Below are 20826 nucleotides of genomic sequence, written 5' to 3' on the forward strand. Positions count from 1 at the left end.
CGGGATGCCCAATTTTTTCCTTCCTCTGGCTGAGATTGAACTCAACCTTTACCTCTACTTGTCTGGTGCAACACTGCCAACCAGCTCTGTGATCCACGAGCTCATCCTAAACTTTCAGAGGTGCCAATTCATCCTTCCTATGGCTGAGATTGAAATTCAGCTAAGTTTGTCCGGAGCAACATTGCCAACCAGCTCTGTGGGCCACAAGCTCATCCTATATGCCTTTCCTGCTAGACACAGCCAAGCGTCCATGTAGCATGGCAGAAAAGATACCTCAATATCTCTCCTCCCCGGATCTTCTCCACCTCGGCTGGTAAATGACACTCCAACAAGCTGGAGACACGTATAAGCATCCTTAACAACCCCTCATAGACTTTATTCGCCTCCGCCGGACCCACTGGGGCTAGACAGCTCAATTACCACCTCTACACCTGAGGCAAAGGCGAGGCCCCACCACCCACTGCTGGCCACAAAGGCCTAAGTGTGGGTACTGGCGACAGCACACACCCCTTTTTACACCCATGTGACCCCTCGCGTGACTCTCCAGCACTAATGTGCACCACTCAGCAGAGCCCAAAAAATTCCCCTCTCACAAGCCCAAGCAGGTACCCACTTCCATTAGGCTCACCTCCAGGCCAAGATGGTAGCCCCTCAATATCCCGTCCCATAGGCACAATACTTTGCTCTGGAGCCCCCCTGCCCCCCCAATTTCTCCCCCCGCCAAGGCAAATTGCTCCTAGAGTTAACACAACCAACAATGGCACCTCCTACCCGGAGAGCTTCCAACTCTTTTTTGCAACCCAGGATCAACCACAGGCATATAGATCTTCCACCTAACGCTCCCCAACTGAGCTATTTCAGCTGTCCTCAAGAAGAGTTACTAGTACAGCAGAATTAATTTGACAAAAAAGTATTTGACGCAGGAGGGATGTTTCATTATATACAGTAGGGTAACAAAATGTCTTAATTGAAATGTTCACAATCAGGTATTCAACATGACAGGATGTGCCAAAAATAATTTCAAACAACAAATGATGCGTCATGTATGAATTCCTCATACATACAACACGTTTTATGAAGGTTTGTATTACTTTTTAGCACTGAAAATTTGACGCACAAAAATATTTCAAATAGAATTTAAGTACATAGGCCCCTCTGTTGTGGAAGCTTTATACAAATCCCCTACAAGACAAAGTCATTTATTCCATATGTTTGCCCATTTTGTTTAAGCTTTGAACAGCAGCTGCATTTAGTCACTGTGTGATTGAAAAGGACGATTATTTTTATCTCCTATTTACAATTCAATATACACGCTGTTCCAATACTTAATTTACTCATAGCTTATACATGCAACATCAGTTACTGTTGAAGCAGAATTCAATGCTAGGTTTGGGATAATAGGGGGCATTAAAAAGAAAATACAGACAACTTTTTTAAGCAATGAAACGTGGCCACCTGAGATACTACAGTCTGCCCAACATGCCAAAGACAATAGATCATTTAGTACTGGTAGGCTCAAAATGTCAAGGAATGCAAATCGAATTACTTGATTGCAGCCAGATTAGCAAACAGGAACAACCTGCAGCACTCAAAATAAGAAGATTGGCAAAAACTGCTAGCAAAAATATCGAATTTATAATGCAGAGCGATGTGATACAGGGAGAAAAAAGCACAACGATTCGGGGTTAGCCTTTGTCAGGTGCGTGTCATTAGACGTGTACGGAATTGCAAACGTTCATTTCGCCTACCGTACGTTCGCTAGACGTTTTTGAAAAAGCTGGAACATTTTCGATCTAAACTTTTACCCTTAAAAGTTTTTGGGCGAAATTGACTATGTCAAAGCGAATTGTGACAATTTCAATCAAACGTTGATGAAAAGATTTTAGAGGAGGAAAGAGAAATATGCTAATTTGCAAAGTTTTTCAAATGATTAACATACAGTATTTCCCAGGTGTGCTCGTTTTTTGCACAGATCTCTCCACGTGTTTTATAAAGGAGTGTTTTGAGCGGTACAGTATATAAGTAACATGGTATTCTATTAAATTAAGTTAGTTGCTTCCCCCTCCCCCACCTCTCTCCCCTTCCCCCTCTTCCTCCCCTATCTCTCCCTCCCCTATCTCTCCCTCCAGTGCGTCTTGGCCTTTTTGCAGTAAAGGTGTTTAACCCTGTTTGTCCCTACCAGGGATAATTTAGGGTAGGAAAAGGGTGGTCTTATTCTTGCTCATAATACAGTTACAGTACATCACACCAAAAGGAGAATGTACAGTAAATACACTTGATATATCCCACTGTAATACTGTATATCCATGCTGTACCTCTCCTCTAACTTCTCCTATTGCTCCATACAGTATATCCAATGGCCAAACCGCGAGCTGACACAAGAGGGTAGAACAGCTTCCAACACAGACATTAAGAGATGTTCTCCATCCCTCACGTTTGACACATAACCTGCCGGATATGTAATGAGAATGAGATCCAAATCAGATCTACAGATAAAAAGACCGCCTGAGAAATCAGTCATTAGAGAAACATGGTCGGAGGCTGGAGAAATATTAGATTAAGTCTGAGACAGATAGCGAGTTAAGGGCAGCTCAGCCTGCTCGTTTGGCAATAATAAGTGACAGGCAGTAGCTCTGCCGGGAGTAGCTGAAGAACTTCTAATAAGTGGTAAGTGTTGAGGAAACAGACCAATAAAGAGTGATCCACCATTTCAGTGTGATATAAGATGTAACCGCATGGAATGCATATCTTCTTATTGGCTTTACATCCAAAACCAGCCCCGTGCATGTAGACTGCTCATTACTCGTTCAGACAGTGAGTAAGTGAAAATGGCTAAATTATTTAAATTCTGACATCAGCGAAGCCACAATAAGGCTGTTCCATCACCGTAATCAGGACGCCAGCCCCCCTGGGGCGATGGATGTGGAATCGCTGCACTTTACAGGACTTCAGTCGGCTGCTGGAAATTAAGTTGTGATGATCGTATCTTTCAGGTGGACATGGAATGAGTAATGTAGTATTTATCCAGCTTGTACATCACAAAAATACTACAGGTGTTACAAGTGTAACCCCTTGCAAAACAGTCTGGATATTAATATATAATACAAGCTATAATAATACATTGAATATTATCTATATATTTTATATGTATTATTATCATTATTACTCTGAGCTATTCTTGTGGGGTAACTGCGCCTTTTCTTAGGGATCAACAAGACACCCCATATAGTAATAAAGCAATTATTAGTAATGAGGCTGAAAGAATAACTTGGAGAGAGGAATCTTCTTTTTTTTTCCAACATTCCCTTTTTTTTTAAGCTGAATTATTGAAGTTTACATAAAATGACATTTATTTTATTATTATTTTGCTTGGTATTCCAGAATATTTTTTTTTCTACAAAAACACCACTATTTATGAATACATTAACAAGAAACTATATATTATTCAGAATAATTTAGAATGTTGGAATTTAATGTAAAACAATAAATAATGACAGGTCACAAGTTTGCTAGAAGGATGATTGGATCTGTTTCTAGTTGTAAGGAATCATTCTTTAGCTCGGTAAGTGGCACTGCACACATTATTGCCATGAGTTCACTGTGGTCCTGTGCTGGACTGCAGCTTTAATTACAGTTTGATGTTCATTTCCAAAGGCAGACACGGGCATTTTAACATTGCCGGATTCTAGCACAGGCAGCCACTTTGAAACAGCAGACAGAAGACATGCAAGTCGCACAATTATTTCTCAAACTTCTAACAAAGTTTTTGATCTGTGTAAGGACCTCGAAAGACTCAGGAGTCCTGAGCTGTGTGATCTCTGTTTCACTAGATGGGCTCAGGGCCTTTATGCCATCAATTATCTTACGTTGTTAAGGTTCAAGTAGAATACTGTAGGTCAGAACAGACACTTATTTGTGATTTCCTATTCTGCACATAACAAAACAACTCATATTTTTACCAGTTGCAGTTATCCAAAAATCAATGCCATTTAGAATCTTGCTTGGACTGCCAAACGAACAATAGGGGATGTAATCGAGTCATTATCATAGATCGATCGTAGAGGAGCATAATTCCACAGTGATTCCAGGACGGAGTTTTATAAAGTGGTATTTAGACAATTACAGTGGCCGGTCGTTTAAAAAGTCCATGTGGATATTTATTTTAGTTTAAGGACAAGTATGGTATATAAACCTATTGCCACCTACTCTGCCATTTCTAGCTAAATGGGCCATATACTACAAATGGCTGTGCATAAATGCTTACTATTGCAATTGCTGGAGAAGCCCGCAACTGAAATATTGGAGTAATACAACTGCACCAGATTTAACAAAGAAAATACCCTATTGCTTTCAGTTGGCTTATTTATTTAGAAGGGAAAGGGGAGGGATCCTCAGGCGCGTTGTTCTGCTTGTGGCTCCAGGACGTATATGAACGTAGAAAATAAAAGAGAGAGGGGTACCACAATGAGGAAAAATTCAACACACATAGATACCTTGGATCTCTTTAAGGGGGTAAGTAATAAATAGGGAAGGAGACACACTCACATTAGGTGTCTGATCTTGGTCAGATGACTACTCCTCTGGGGGGAGGGTGGGTTGGGGGAGAGGGGGAGCCCCCTGATGATTCCTCAGAGAATAGTGAAAAAAGGGAAAAAAATAGTGTAATAACGTTTATTAACATAAAGAAAAATAGAGATTAAAAACTCACAAGCGGCCAAATATTATTGGCATAGGGAGGAGATATATCCAGACTCCACAGAGCGTCCCTCTCAGAGATGGGTTGTCTTGTGTAGCCTGGTTTCCAGCTGGTAGAGTCTTTGGATAGTGCGTGGAGTTCAGCAAGCGGCAAGGGAAGTCTCCATAAGCCCGTTCACGAGCTGGGTCCTCCTCCGTCTGCTTTCCTCTTTGCACACACCTTACACAGCCCCTGTTCCGTCGTGCATGCGCTCCCGGCGAGATGCTGGCCAGAATTGGAAAATCAACTTCCTCACTACGGTGGCCTGTGATGACCAAAAACCGTCAGACGCGTTTCGCATTAGCTTCCTCAGTGACGATCAATACATCTATACAGAGGTTGGTGAATCACCTCTGAAAGACTCGGGCAGCGGAACTGTATTGTGTGAAGGACTGAAGTTACGAATTGTACAGTAGGACTCTTTTTTTGGCGCAATCTTTTTATCCCCCTTAGGCTTATTTATTTAGTTATTTGTTTTCTAATTGTGGTGCTCTTTGCTCTGCCATTTTTAGTGCCAGTTCTGCAGCCAGAAGACTTTCAAATGTGTTAAGCTGCGGCTATAGAGCCGGCGACGCGACGTCGCGTCAAAACAAATGTATTGACGGCGTCGCGTGCATTTTTAGTAGACACGGCTTGGTCGCGATCGCTGGAAGTCACTTCAATTTGATTTTTCCAGCGACAGCCGCGTGACGTCAGCGTCGCCGTCGCGGCAGCGTTGCCGGCACTATAAGCGCAGCCTTACTCTGAAGCGCTGCGCTCTATTATAATACAGTAGCTCCAGTGGTGGGGACTTACAGTCCTATTACTTGTGGGGCTCGCAGCACATAGACAGAAGGATCCACAAGAACAGAGAGAAGTCACATGGAGGCACATGCTGGGAATGTGATCGATTTTGTCTTCAATTCTATGTGCATTGAGAAACATCATTAACTGTAACACAATCGTTTCATTTGCAGGCTGTGGGGGGAGTGAGGAACACACTGTGCGGCTACCAGACACTGGATAAAGAGGTATCAACAGACATGCTCTTTTATTCTTATAAGTGTTTACTCCATCAAAGATCATTACAGAACAGAACATAAACAGAAATGTCACGGTAAATTAAATGTTTACATTTAAGAATGAAAACTTCCGATTGTAGTAGTTGCATGGATGCTGGAGAAAATGAAGCCATGATACCTTTTAATGAACCAAAAAAGAGCTTTCCAATTCTCTTTTTCATATGTGATGTTCGGATAGCTCTGTGCACACTATCAAAGCCATGAAAAACACCTATGTTGGTTCCTTATAATACATCACTGCCTACGGGACCAATGTGACTTCTAGAATTTGATACTTATCTCTGTGTCCATTTGCATGTCATTACCCAGAATCCCTGGCTGCAGTAGATGCTCTGTATGCTAAGAGATAATGGGGAAAAGCAGGGTTGCAGACCTGTCTGAGGCATGGGAATGTGCTCACAGGTGATATTTTTATTTACTGTACTTAACTGAAATGTATCCTAGAAAATGGACACACTTGTAAAAGTCAACTTTTGAGTGATATCCCCAATATACTCCTTTTTAGTGCTCAGTTCTGCCGTGCTAGTCTTTGAGAAGTGCGCGTTTTTCTTCTTTCCTGGTTGTGTAATGTGCTAATGCAGGGTTGCGCAAACTGGGGGGGCGGGAGATTTGTCTGCGGGGGGGGGGGGGGGGGGGGAGATTTGTCTGGGGTGCGAGGGCGGTTGCAGAGGTCCCGCGCTCCTCCCCGAGGCATTTAAATTAATGACGGGGGATCGCGTGAGGCCTCTGCAACATAAAACTTACCGGGATTCAGATGCGTCTCCATGGCAACGCAGCATCAAATGACGCCGCAGGGTCATGTGACGTGACATCACCGGTGTCAAATGACGCCGTGGGTCACGTGACCTGACATCATGTAACCCCGGAGCATCATTTGATGTGGATGCAAGGTAGGAGAGGGAGCGTGAGACCGGGGGATGCCAGGCAGTGGGGTGCTGCGCTCCCCTGTGCTTATGGACCAACATGAGAGTTCTTCAGGGATTTGCAGCAGTTATTTGGTACAGAAGTGCTTGAGCAGAAGCTGTTGGTCATTTATACATATGAAGCAGAGTGGTCTTGACAGCATATCTGTGAAGATCTCTTATACTGTATGCAGGGCGCCGACATATTTCCCGGGGCTTAGGACTAGAGTCTTGACCCACCCCCATCCCATGGCAGCGGCCTTGCGAGGCCCACTTAATTACCCCCCCCCCCCCACTCAATCCCGTTCCTCTATCCCCACTTCACACTCATTATTCCCCCCCCCCCCGGTCACACACACACTTTCCTCACCCCTCCCCCAGACACAATTCCCCCGATAACTATACAATTCCTCCCCCAATACCGCCACACCCAAAATGCAAAAGCCCCCCTTCCCATAGCCAAAATGCAATACCACCCCTTTCATACACACAATGCAATACTCCCGTCCCACACCAAAAATGCAATAATCCTCCTTTCATACAAACAATGCAAGACTCCCGTCCCACACCAAAATGTAATACCCCTCCTTACATACACATAATGCAATACCCCACCACAAACACAAAATGCAGTACCCACCCCCCTCCAACAAAATGCAATACCCTCTCTCCCACACAATGCAATACCCCATCCACACAATACAATATCCCCCCTCCCACACAATGCATTAACCCACTCCACACAATGCAATAACCCCCTCCCACACAATGCAATAACCCCCTCCCACACAATGCAATATCCCCCTCCCACACAATGCAATACCCCATCCACACAATACAATATCCCCCCTCCCACACAATGCAATATCCCCCTCCCACACAATGCAATACCCCATCCACACAATACAATATCCCCCCTCCCACACAATACAATAACCCCCTCACACACACACACACACACACACATAGAATGCAATAACCCCCTCCCACACAATGCAATAACCCCCTCCCACACAATGCAATATCCCCCCTCTCACACAATGCAATAACCCCCTCCCACACAATGCAATAACCCCCTCCCACACAATGCAATAACCCCCTCCCACACACACACAGAATGCAATAACCCCCTCCCACAGAATATAATAACCTCCCCTCCCAAAGAATGATATACCCCCCCCCATAGAATGCAATATTCCCCCTCCAACAAATGCAACCCCCCCCCCCCACACACACACACACAGAATGCAATACCCCTTCCACACATACAGTACAATAACCCCCTCTCCCACATGATGCAATAACCCCCATTTCCCTACCCCAAACCCCCACACACAAAAGTACAACATACACACACCTATTGCTGATGGTCTGAGGCCTCTCCCGCGCCGGGCCTGCCTCTTTCCCCAGCTGCTGCCGGGCCTCTTTGCCACCAGTGAGCGCTGGAAGCTGGGATCGCCCGGAAGTCGAGCCCAGCTTCCGGCACGCACCGACGAAAGAGGAGGCCTGCAGCAGATGGGGAGAGACGGGGCCCGGTGGCTGCGGGGAGCCCGGTGGCCAGACGCAGGAATTGGGCCCAACCTCTGCCTGCATCTTCTAGCACCGGTCAGACAGGCTCCCCGCAGCTGACGGGCCCGGGACACTTGTCCCGGCTCTCCGCCCCTGTCGGCGGCCCTGACTGTATTAAACCATCATTGGCAAACTCAGCTACACAAAGGTCATACAGATCCCTCATATATACCCATGTACCACATGTGCTGACCATAGTCACAAGCTACAAGTCTGCATTTAAAGGGGAACTACACCCTACAAATTCTTCCTGTGTTTCTACTTTTGTTTAATTTTTTTCATGTTGCCACTTTGGGGTGATGTCATTTACAGGACAGGAATTTCCAGTCAGCTATGTAATTTCGCATAACTTCCAGTTCCCTATTAGATATGTTTGCAACTATCCAAAATGCTGTCACAAAATGTTTAGCTTTTTTTATCTTTTTCAAAATTCAATTCCTTGCAAAACATTTACTCGAGCCTTAAAGCTTTCAATAAAATACCTCCAGGCAAAGAGCGAAAAGTGACGGGTGTACTGTATGTACCCTATGTATTTATAGTCTGAGCTTTTAGCAAATCTAGTGATTTGAAAGAATTGAGTAAACTGGCATATTAAGCGAAGTTGCAATGCACATGCACGTAACACTTGGAGAATTGCTTGCAATTTTGTTGCAGCTGAAAAGGGCAAATTTCACCTGGTTCGCGACTCTGGGCTAAAGTTGTGTACAGATCTACTCTCTATATGTGTCAGAAAGATACTTTGGACCCATGTATTAAGCATCGGAAATTACTTTTGTTTGGCGCATATGAAACTCCATTTTAATCGCGCTTGTGTGTGCCTCAAATCTCTCTATTTGCACCAGCTATGTCAAAAATTGATTCTTCGTTTGTTTTGGGGCAAAGAAATGGACTGCACTTGTTGTACAGATGTAAATGTTATGTCCTATAAAATATATAATTCTGCGAGCCACAAAATCAATTAAAAGTGCCTCAAAATCGCGAGCAGAGTTCAACTAGGCGTAAACCATAAAAAGACTGTTAATAGTGTTAGTGTAGAATTAAATTACTATGTATCAACTAAATGTATTTGGCAGCGCGGATGTTTCATTATATAGGTAAAAAAATATATATATTATTTTTACAGTATGGTTATAAATAATATTACATTAATAATTGAGTTTTCATGTAAAAAAAATACACTATTCTGTTTTTAATTTAAATTGTATCAATCATGAGGGATGAGTCAAAAATCATTTCAAATAACAAATTATGCGTCATGGCTGACGCACATTTTTTAATGGTTTGTATTACTTTGTAGTACTGACATTTTGACCCTCAAAAGAAATTTAAAAACATTTTTAGCAGCTGCTAAAGAAACTCAGTCACACATGTAAAACATATATTAAAATTGCACCCTTTTCGAACAACCCCTCCTGCGACCAATTTCTTTCTGTCCCCTCTGGCAGTGAAGGGGTTAAAGGGTGTCCATGAGCTAATTAAAAAAAAAAAACCTGACAAGGCCAATTAAAGTAGACCCCGAAGTCTGAGAGGGTAAAGAGAGACTATGCATTGTAATACTTAGCTACATGGCAGTCATTTAAAATATAGGATATGAATAAATGATTAGTACTGACTTCCAGAGGGGTCACCTTGGCTAGTTATGTAAATGTTCTGGGATTGCAATACAACTATTTGCATATATGTATAAACTGTAAGGATGGGCACTTGCGTGTGTATTTTGATATTGTGTTTTTTGCTATACATTGTCGGTGTTTTGTATTTGTTTTTGGCGCTATACATTTTCTGTATTTTGGATTTCTTTTGGTGCTATAAATTTATTGTTTTGGATTAGTTTTTGGCGCTATACATTTTCTGTATTTTGGATTAGTTTTTGGTGCTTTACATTTTCTGTATTTTGGATGTTTTTGGCGCTATACATCTATTGTTTTGGATTTGTTTTTGGTGCTATACATTTTCTGTGAATACAAAATTACTATATCCCCTGCGCTTTGATAAAGAAATACCACTTATCAGTCCAAATGTCACTTGGCTGTCCAAAAGCAATGTCCCAACAGTGTGGATTAACCCAGCAGAGTCCAAAATGGTGTGGTTCCTCGGGAGATTTCAGCAGCAATTATCCTCCTATTATAGAAGAAATAAACAGCAGAACATTGTGCAGCACTTGGGCTGCTTGTTGGTATATTCAAGCAGGAAAATAAATTGCCTACTTACAAGATGGTCTTTAGTAGAACATCCACCGCAAATATACCCAGAAAGAAATGAGCAACAATAGTGCAATATAGCCACACACTTTACTAAAACTATTTAAGAAGAAGGTAAGATACACTTACAATGTATCCCTCCTAACCATATAGTTACAATGTGCCGTCCGACACTTGCATACAGAAGCACAGCTCACAACAGTGCAGGTTCAGCGTGTCTCACCGCGGCCGCAGGTGGATGGGCGTTTCCCGGATGATGTCACTGTCTCTGGCGTGCGACTGCTACACCTGACGTCGGCACTTTTAAGCTCCGCCCTCAGTGTAACTATATGGTTAGGAGGGATACATTGTAATTGTATCTTACCTTCTTTTTAAATAGTTTTAGTAAAGTCTGTGGCTATATTGCACTATTGTTGCTCATTTCTTTCTGGGTATATTTGCGGTGGATGTTCTATTGGATCTGAGCACTAAGAAAGTGTGGAGTTCAGCGTCTTAGAAGATTCCAAACGCCACGTGGGGTCCGTGGAGAAAAATCCTGGGATTAAAGCACAGATTCTCTCCACTGAATGTACTAAAGACGATCTTGTAAGTAGGCAATTTATTTTCCTGCTTGAATACCAACAACAAGCAGCCCAAGTGCTGCACAATGTTCTGCTGTTTATTTCTTCTATAATAGGAGGATAATTGCTGCTGAAATCTCCCGAGGAACCACACCATTTTGGACTCTGCTGGGTTAATCCACACTGTTGGGACATTGCTTTTTGACAGCCAAGTGACATTTGGACTGATAAGTGGTATTTCTTTATCAAAGCGCAGGGGATATAGTAATTTTGTATTCATGTATTTCTGACTAGTAGAGAGCACTTGAATGCTTCATCCTCTTGGCAGCTGAATTATTTGATTTTCTTTTACCAAGGGATCAATTAATCACTTTAATTTAATTTGTTTGGCCTAACTTTTGGTCACCTTATCACAAGTACTTATACAGCACATTATCACATTTGTTGTTTAGTTAGGTCACAGCGCTTTTATTTGTGTATTAGTTTTACATTTTGTTATACATTTTCTGGGTTTTGGATTTGTTTTTGGTGCTATACATTTTCTGTCTTGATTTGTTTTTGGTGCTATACATTTTCTGTGTTTTGGATTTTAAATTTGGTTTGGTAAAAACTCCATTTGTTTAATTTTGGTTTTCTATTTTTTTATTTAATTTTTTTTAAATGACAAAAACTAAAAAAAAAAGCAGGAAAATGGTCAAATATCATGAACCATAAATAAAATGTCTAACAGAAGTCATAAAATCAAATGGGAAACGGACAAGTATAGCTTGAGAAATGGCACGAAAGTTCTTAATTACAAGTTACACGTATACCCAACCCCGGTGTAATGTAATAGTCTTACATCTACTAGAAATTATTGGCTGCAAGTAGATGGTGCTCTCTGTATGCCAAGCACTTTACCCAACACCACTGTCAAAACTGGAAATTGGCTAACCTAGTACATTACTAGCAGAGTACTCTAGTAGAGAGAACAGTCCTTGTGCTTTGTATATATGACCACTTCAGTAGTGCATGTAATATTACATTTATTATTTATTATATACAGTAATATGAAATTGTTGAGAAGAAAACGATTACAGACTGAGTATAACTGTTGTCGCTCGGTCTTCTTTTTGCCCCATTTGCAGCATATGATTTGACCTCTGTGTCTCTCTGCCCTAGGGTTGCCAGATTTAAGTTTTTGTAATACGGGACACCACTCTGACCAGCAACAACCTATCTCACCACCTTGTGCTCCCTTGAGTCACCATAATTTCCATAGTATAAGGAAGAGGACGCACAATCAACTATCTCCCCGAGACACACTGCCCCCCTCCATCCATCATCACCCTTGCCTCCCTCATCTACCCCTTCTCCTTCTTCCATCTCTCAGCCCCCCTCCGTGCATCACGCTCCATCCATCTCTCTGCCCCTCCATCCATCACCCTCCCTCCATCTCCCCCATCTCTCTGCGCCCCCACGATCTATCTCTCAGCCCCCCACCCATCTCAGTTCCCCCATTCATATCTCACTCCCTCCCATCCATCTCTCAGTCCCTCCCATCCATCTCTCAGTTCCCCCATTCATCTCTCAGTTCCCCCATTCATCTCTCAGTTCCCCTATTCATCTCATAGTTGCCCCAACCCATCTCTCAGTTTCCCCATCCATATCTCAGTCCCTCCCATCCATCTCTCAGTTCCCCCATTCATCTCAGTTGCCCATTCCATCTCTCAGTTTCCCCATCCATCTCTCAGTTTCCCAGCCATCTCTCAGCCCCCCTCCCCCTTCCATTCATCACCCCCCTCATCCATCAATCATCCTCCATTCATCATCCCCCCTCCCCTCCATCTCTCAGCCCCCCTCCATCTCTCAGCCCCCCTCCATCCATCAACCACCTCCATCCATCTCTCAGCCCTCCATCAATTTCTTAGTTCCCCCCACATTCATCCATCGCTCAGTTCGTCCATTCATCCATCGCTCAGTTCCGTCCATTCATCCATCGCTCAGTTCCGTCCATTCATCCATCGCTCAGTTCGTCCATTCATCCATCGCTCAGTTCCGTCCATTCATCCATCGCTCAGTTCCGTCCATTCATCCATCGCTCAGTTCCGTCCATTCATCCATCGCTCAGTTCCGTCCATTCATCCATCGCTCAGTTCCGTCCATTCATCCATCGCTCAGTTCCGTCCATTCATCCATCGCTCAGTTCCGTCCATTCATCCATCGCTCAGTTCCGTCCATTCATCCATCGCTCAGTTCCGTCCATTCATCCATCGCTCAGTTCCGTCCATTCATCCATCGCTCAGTTCCCCCATTTATCCATCCATCTCTCAGTTCACGCCCATCCATCTCTCAGTTCCCCCCCATCCATCTCTCAGTTCCCCCCCAATCCATCTCTCAGTTCCCTCCCACCATCTCTCAGCCCCCAAGCCCTCCCAAGCTAAAAGCTCTGTTTTGTAGCGTGGAACAGAGCCAGTCCTGGTGCAGACACCAGACGTTATAATTGACGTCTGGGTCTGATCACTGGGGCCGCCGCCTCCTGAAAATACGGGACATTTAAGCATCCCAACATAAGTTTCAGGACAATGGGACAGTGAGCTGAAAAAAGGGGTATACGGGATGCCTCGCTCTGTTCTTGCTGACACTTGTCTGTCACTGTGATTGCTTTGCTTTCTGTCTTTGTTGCTGGATGTTTCTTTTCTATGGGAGGTTTTTTCTGTCTCTTTCTGGGGGTTTTTGCCACCCCTGTCCTCTGCATGTTTTGTCTCTCTCTCGCTTTTTTTTTTTTCTTTTAGATTTTTCATTTTTTAATAAACAGAGATATCAAGTTGACAGGAAGCAGTGCTACAGGTTAAGGCACTTGGGCCCATATGTAGTAAGTGGTCTTCTGCCATAAGGGACCTTTCGGCCCCAGAAATACCTTACAGACCCTTGATTTGAATTGTCTGCATGGTGTCTAACAGTGCCAGAAGGTGCCTTGTGGCAGAAGACTGCTTAGTACACATGGACCCAAATGCCTTAACCCAGAGGTGCGCAAACTGGGGGGCGCAAGATTGTTATGGGGGGGCGAAGGCGGCAGGGGTGATTTTGCAGAGCAGCAGAGAGAAAAGCAGTCGTAGCTGCAATTTCTCCTGCAGCCATTAGGTGGCACTGTGCTGCACAGCTCATGCAGCACACGCTTTGACTTCCTGAATGCCGAGTGATGAGGGGAGTGTGTGACAAAGAGAGACATGGAGAGGTGGGAGACATATTGGGGGGAGGCGGAGAGGGAGACATGGAGAGGTGGGAGACATATTGGGGGGAGGCGGAGAGAGAGACATGGAGAGGTGGGAGACATATTGGGGGGAGGGGGAGAGAGAGACATGGAGAGGTGGGAGACATATTTAGGGGAGGGGGAGAGAGACACTGGGGGAAGATGATAGAGAAAGACACTGGGGGGAAGGTGAGAGAGAGACACTGGGGGTAGGAGAGAGAGAGTGTGAGAGTGTGTGTGTTTTCTGGCACGGGAGGAGGTGGTTCCCTTTTCAGACCAATGAGCTGCACACCCACTGGTAAAGTGGGGGGGGGCGGAAGAGGGAAGGGATGCTGCAAAGAGGTGGATTAATGCCCCCTCAAATGGATTGCCTTTGTGCACCAGAAAAAAATACATTACCAGATGCCAGCAAACAATAAAATAAACAGTGATCCAATACTAGTATACTGCCTGCGCGCGCCTGCAGCCCAAACGATTTGTGAACTTGGCTGCAGGAGATGGTAGACACGCCCTCATTGGCAGAACCAGCTCACGTGCGCTGACGTAATGTGATTTTGATTACATCAGGCAGGGGGGACCCGAGAAATTTCATGGATGAAAAGGGGGGCTCGGCATAAAAAGTTTGCTCACCCCTGCCTTAATCTGTAGCACTGATGGGTTTCAAATGACTCCTTTTATGACACTGCTTAGTAAATATGGGCATACTGTAGGTCTTTAATATTACACATTTGTAGATTGAATTCCAACCTCAGCAATTGGAACTCACCCTACTGTAAATCCCCAGTAATGTGGTATTCTGGCAGCGAAGGGGTTAAGACACGTTCCTCTCCTGTTATACATTCTGCGCATTTAGACTCTCAGTCATAGCGGTGCGTGGATTCATACGGCACCCGTCTTTCAAATGATGTTTTATGAACGTTCAGCCACCTGTGAGTCACTCCACAGGTTTCCGAAGCAGAGATATGTTAATTTATGCCCATCGCGTTATCCTGATTAAAGCAATTTACTTTTTCAATACAGGCTCAGCCTAATCATACATTTTAAGTGCGTTTGACGACAGCCGTTTCACACTATTGTTACATAGGGGTGAATGAATTGACATATATAGCACTTTTAGGGCACTTGGCGTGCCTCTTGTTAATGCCAACGGGTACTCCCTAAAGTCAGTAGTGTTAATAACGGAGGTTAATACTATGCTTGTAACGTAACGTTAATCTTAATGACTGACTTGGCGTTTATGTCCATCTCCTGTCCAGCAAAAGCCCTACTTCAGGGGTGGCCAACTTCTGTCCTCAAGGGCCACCAACAGGTCAGGTTTTAAGGATATCCCTGCTTCAGCACAGGGGCTCAATCAGTGTCTCAGTCAGGGATATCTTATAACCTAACATGTTGGTGATCCATGAGGACTGGCATTGGCCACCGCTGCCCTACTGCATTTGAGGGTCCAGATAGGAGCAACCCCAAGAATTACATAAGTTAAAGGATCAGCACCGTGAGATTATGTCCATAGTAATGAGATGTAGTACGGGCGTTGTTTTTGTATGTAATTAGCCTGTTGTAGGTAACGTCACATTACTGTTATGTGCACTGATTTAACGTAGCTGAATCTTACCCCCAAATAAATAGCATAGGAGGGAGATTGATACCGTGCAGATATTTCCCATATATGCATAAGCCTGTGATGTGAGAAGCGTCAGTAGGAGGAGTTAGGGAGTCCACTCTGCCAGCAAATCCTGAGGAGGGTTTTTTTTTACACAGCAGATGAATAAGGAGGTAGCAATGCCACTATGTAGGTCGGTAGTTTTCAACCTTTGTTTTAGTTAAGGAATAGATTGTTAAATTCTGGGGAACCGCAACCCTCTCCCCATCTCTCTTCCCCCCCACCCCCCTCCATCGTTTTTCCTCTTCCCCATTACACCCACCCCTGTCTCTTCCCCCCTCCTTACACGCCCTCTCCCTCCCCCCTTACGCTCCCCCCCCCCTGTTCCCCCCTTACACGCTCTCCCTCTCCCCCCTACACTCACTCCCTCAATCCCTCCTTACAATCCCTCTGTCCCCTCACACTCCCTCTCCTCCCCCCACTCTATCTTCCCCCTCTCTCTTCTCCCCTTATGCTCTCCACCTCTCTTTTCCCCCAACACTCTCTCCCTCTTACACTCCGTCTCTTCCCCCACACTCCCTCCCCCTCTCTCCCCCCCCCCTCTCTCTTCTCCCCCTTACACTCCCCTCCCTCTCTTCCCCCACACTCCCTCCCCCTCTCTCCCCCCCCTCTCTTACCTTGGGACGAGGAGGCTTGCGGTGCTGCGCCGCGGTCTGCAGCTCCCTCCTCCTGTCGGCCGGAAGTTGGATGCGTCTTCCGGCACCGAAAGGAGGAGGGAGAGGAAGGATTGCAGTGACAGGGCTGCTGCTGAGCTGGGCAGCCCCCGGTCACTGCTGTATGGGGTGCTGCCCGGCATGGGTCAGTAGTTGGGACAGTTGTCTCAGCTCAGACCTCCCCCCCCCCCCCCGGCAGCCACGGAACTCTGAGAGATGCCCGCGGAACCCTGGTTGGAAATCACAGATATAGGTCACTGGAAAGTCTTAATTTTCAATTGCACTTGTGTGTGGCCTTTATACTTACCTGAAATTTCCCAATCTGGGCCAACAGCGTACAAATTATTTGTTTCCTTTTTTGAAGGGTGCGCAGAAATGAACCGCACTAGACGTAGAGATATAATTGTATGTAGTAAAATAAAGAATGTTTCTGTGCGCCAAGAAAGACACAACAGTCTCTTTATATTGTTCGCTCCGAATGAAGTTGCTCTTTATCAACCATTCCGATTCCAATATCTGGTGCTTAGGGGGAATGCACTTTTAACTGATCCCTCCCTCTCTAGGCTTCATGCCACTTTCATTTCTTACCATATTGTATCTTGTTCTCTGCAGAGACTGTCTGTTCTTCATATCATCCACGTGCGAGGCTGTATTCATGCTGTGGGCCTGTGGCTAAAAGATAACTATGGACTGACGATTGCAATAGTTATAGCCCTGCTGGCTCCTCAGGTAATTAGGCACTTGCCCATGTATAAATATGAACAATACAGACCGGCGCCAATTAGTCCAAGGTGATACTAATGTCCAGCACTGAAAGAGTCTTAGAATAGTAGATAGCTGCAGTAGTATCTTCACAGCTTGTCTTCAATGATTGGACTCCATATATAAGTGCATGGGAGAAAAAATAGACAAAGAAAACATATCATAGTGCAGTATGCAAACAACCAAACATGCAGGACAAACAGGACAAGACAAACACTACATAAAACAGGCAAGGCTGACTAATCCTACAATAAAGTATTTATTAACACAATTAAAATGAAAATGATGAGGTAGCACACGTGGGATCCGGTGGGTAAAACCGGAATCCTACTTACAGGACTGCCACAGGACATAAGCAGGGGTGCAAGGATAGATGGTAACCGGCAGCAGCTCCGTTTTTTCAGTCTTCAGACCTCCAGGGGTTTCTTTCTCTCCGTGACCGGAAGCGCGTCACACCTACACACATCAGGGACACAGCAACCTCTCCCAGTCTGATGCAGCCTCCTCCAGTCTGATGCAGCCTCCTCCAGTCTGACCTCCTGAGCCCTTACACACCACCACAAGCATCAGACTGGAGGAGGCTGCATCAGACTGGGAGAGGTCGCATCAGACTGGGAGAGGTCACATCAGACTGGGAGAGGTCGCATCAGACTGGGAGAGGTTGCTGTGTCCCTGATGTGTGTAGGTGTGACGCGCTTCCGGTCACGGAGAGAAAGAAACCCCTGGAGGTCTGAAGACTGAAAAAACGGAGCTGCTGCCGGTTACCATCTATCCTTGCACCCCTGCTTATGTCCTGTGGCAGTCCTGTAAGTAGGATTCCGGTTTTACCCACCGGATCCCACGTGTGCTACCTCATCATTTTCATTTTAATTGTGTTAATAAATACTTTATTGTAGGATTAGTCAGCCTTGCCTGTTTTATGTAGTGTTTGTCTTGTCCTGTTTGTCCTGCATGTTTGGTTGTTTGCATACTGCACTATGATATGTTTTCTTTGTCTGTTTTTTCTCCCATGCACTTATATATGGAGTCCAATCATTGAAGACAAGCTGTGAAGATACTACTGCAGCTATCTACTATTCTACAACTCTTTCAGTGCTGGACATTAGTATCACCTTGGACTAATTGGCGCCGGTCTGTATTGTTCATATTTGTCTTGTTTTTCCAACCTGTCTTGGAGTTGGTATCACCTGGCAGCCTAAGTTTATTATTATTATATATTTATATTTTATTGTGTGCACTATCACATTATAATATTATTGTCACTGCACAAGATTTTTTAGCGCTATATACACCCATTTTTTTCTCATTTTTTACTTGCCCATGTATGTTATTTGATGATGTATCTCTTTATATTGGTCTATTTGAACTTGAGTTTTTTTCTGTGATAAATATAGTGCAATTTTTGCCCTGATTTACAGCTGGGAAACTCTACTAAATAACTCACATTATCTATCTGTCTGCTTGTTTATCTACCATCTCTTTATCCTCTTATCTGGTCTGTTTTATATACCTTCTCACTCACTTTATCTATCTACTGTAACATCTCTGTTTCTATCTCGGCAAATTATGTACCTTTCCCATTTGATCTATCTATCCATCATTCCTGTATCTACCATGTTTGTTTATATACCTTTCTCACTTTATCTATCCATCTGTCTGTTTATCTCTCTCCATCTAACTCCATTTGTCTATCTATCTTGATCTCTTATACATCTATGTCTCTTTGAGTGATTATCTTATACATTTCTTCAGGTTCTGGGCCTAGTCCTGTCCTTCTTGTTCTGGAGAAAACTCGAAGACATCTGCCTTGCTTACGATACAGTGGATTTCAAGGGTCTGGCTATACGTGACTTTATCTTCAAGGAGCTTGACCTGAGTGGAGCCGGCTGCTGCCTTTGCCTTCCAAGAGAGGATGGCTACATTCCATTGAATGTGGACAGCGATGATGAGAGACTAAGTTGACATCACATGGCTAGGTCCACCTTATGATCCTTATCTGCTGTCAGTTCAGAGAACATAATATGAAAGGGTATGCAACATCAATTCAAATTCTTCTGTGCTCTCCTTCTGCGTGTTATGCAAGTGATTCAGAAAATCCCAGACTGTTTCGGCACTCCCTGGAAGTCCGGTTCTTCACCGGTACCGTATATCACATATTCAGTCTTCCGCTACCAAAAGTAACATGTACAGAAGATTCAGGCTTCCAAATAAAAAATTCACTTTTAGAACCCGGCCGTTTGTGACGCCCATGCACGATCATTAGGCAGATATCCGTTTATTACACAAAAAAATACGTATCGTGAACATTGAATTTTTTCATAACAAAATATTTGTCTCCTATAAAAAAACAAATATGATGCATTGTGCAACACACTTTAAAAAAAAAAACCATCAATTAAGATTTTCCATGGCTAAATCGTAAGGAAGCAGCCTTTAGAAATTCACAAGGGATGCGTTTTTTTTTTGTTTTTTTAAACCAACCCCATAAAAATATGTTCATATCAGTACTTCTGCAAAATAGGAAAGCTCCGGGTTATTTCCAAGGAAGTATGCGATTAGGATGAATTTGGCAAAGTAGAGGCAATGTAAAAAAAAATCCGTTTCTTACTGTTCCCTCTGGCAGTGAAGGGGTTAAAGCAGCAGAACATGTGGGGGGGTTTTAATAGGTGAAAAGCAGGGGGTCTCCGGAGCTGAACCGCATTAATTTCAGCTCCAGGGACCCCCTTCTCCCCAAGATACTCACCTCCCAGAGGGGGTGTCGGTAGCCGCTCCGCAGGTTTAAAGCTCTCAGTCATGAGGCCAATAGAAAGCCGCAAGGGATGATGTCACGGCTTCCGATTGGCCCACAGCGGGAACTTTAACTCTGCCATTTTGATAGGCCCACACAGCCCATGTGGAGCTGCTACCAGCATCTCTAACGGAGTTAAGTATCTCGGGCAGCAGGGGTTCCCCAGAGCTAAAATTAATGTGGTTCAGATCCGGAGACCCCCTGCTTCAAACCTTATATGCTGAGACTAGAATGGTGAAGTGAGATCGCCGTGGGTGTGAAATACAGGAGGTACCTTTTATTTAAGATTAAGGTATTTTTGACATGCTTTTTTTATATAAAATAAAATGTAGACCTGTGAAATGTATGCTTGTGTGTCTTTTATAAGGGGGCAGTGACCGAGAGGGGACAGTCCCTCTGAGAGAGAGAGCATCGGGTATAGTGGCAGAAAAAGGACAGTCCCTGTGAGAGAGCATAGAGTATAGTGACAGTTCCAGTCCCTGTGAGAGAGCATAGAGTATAGTGACAGAGCAGTTCCAGTCCCTGTGAGAGAGCATAGAGTATAGTGACAGAACAGTTCCAGTCCCTGTGAGAGAGCATAGAGTATAGTGACAGAGCAGTTCCAGTCCCTGTGAGAGAGCATAGAGTATAGTGACAGAGCAGTTCCAGTCCCTGTGAGAGAGCATAGAGTATAGTGACAGAGCAGTTCCAGTCCCTGTGAGAG

At 44.3% G+C, this 20826-nt stretch overlaps 1 protein-coding gene across 2 annotated transcripts in view; it reads left to right on the top strand.

Annotated features, from left to right (window-relative positions):
- LOC142495635 (tetraspanin-15-like) overlaps positions 1-20465 on the top strand; it is a 126566-nt gene extending 106101 nt beyond the window's left edge. For both annotated transcript variants that reach the window (XM_075601360.1, XM_075601359.1), the window contains 3 exons: positions 5692-5745; positions 17186-17302; positions 19088-20465. In XM_075601360.1, the coding sequence (XP_075457475.1) occupies positions 5692-5745; positions 17186-17302; positions 19088-19297 (381 nt within the window). In that variant the 3' untranslated portion in view covers positions 19298-20465. The remainder of the gene's footprint in view (positions 1-5691; positions 5746-17185; positions 17303-19087) is intronic.
- Positions 20466-20826: the final 361 nt, after the last annotated feature.

The sequence above is a fragment of the Ascaphus truei genome, chromosome 5, assembly GCF_040206685.1.
Source record: "Ascaphus truei isolate aAscTru1 chromosome 5, aAscTru1.hap1, whole genome shotgun sequence".
In the NCBI taxonomy this organism is placed as follows: domain Eukaryota; kingdom Metazoa; phylum Chordata; class Amphibia; order Anura; family Ascaphidae; genus Ascaphus; species Ascaphus truei.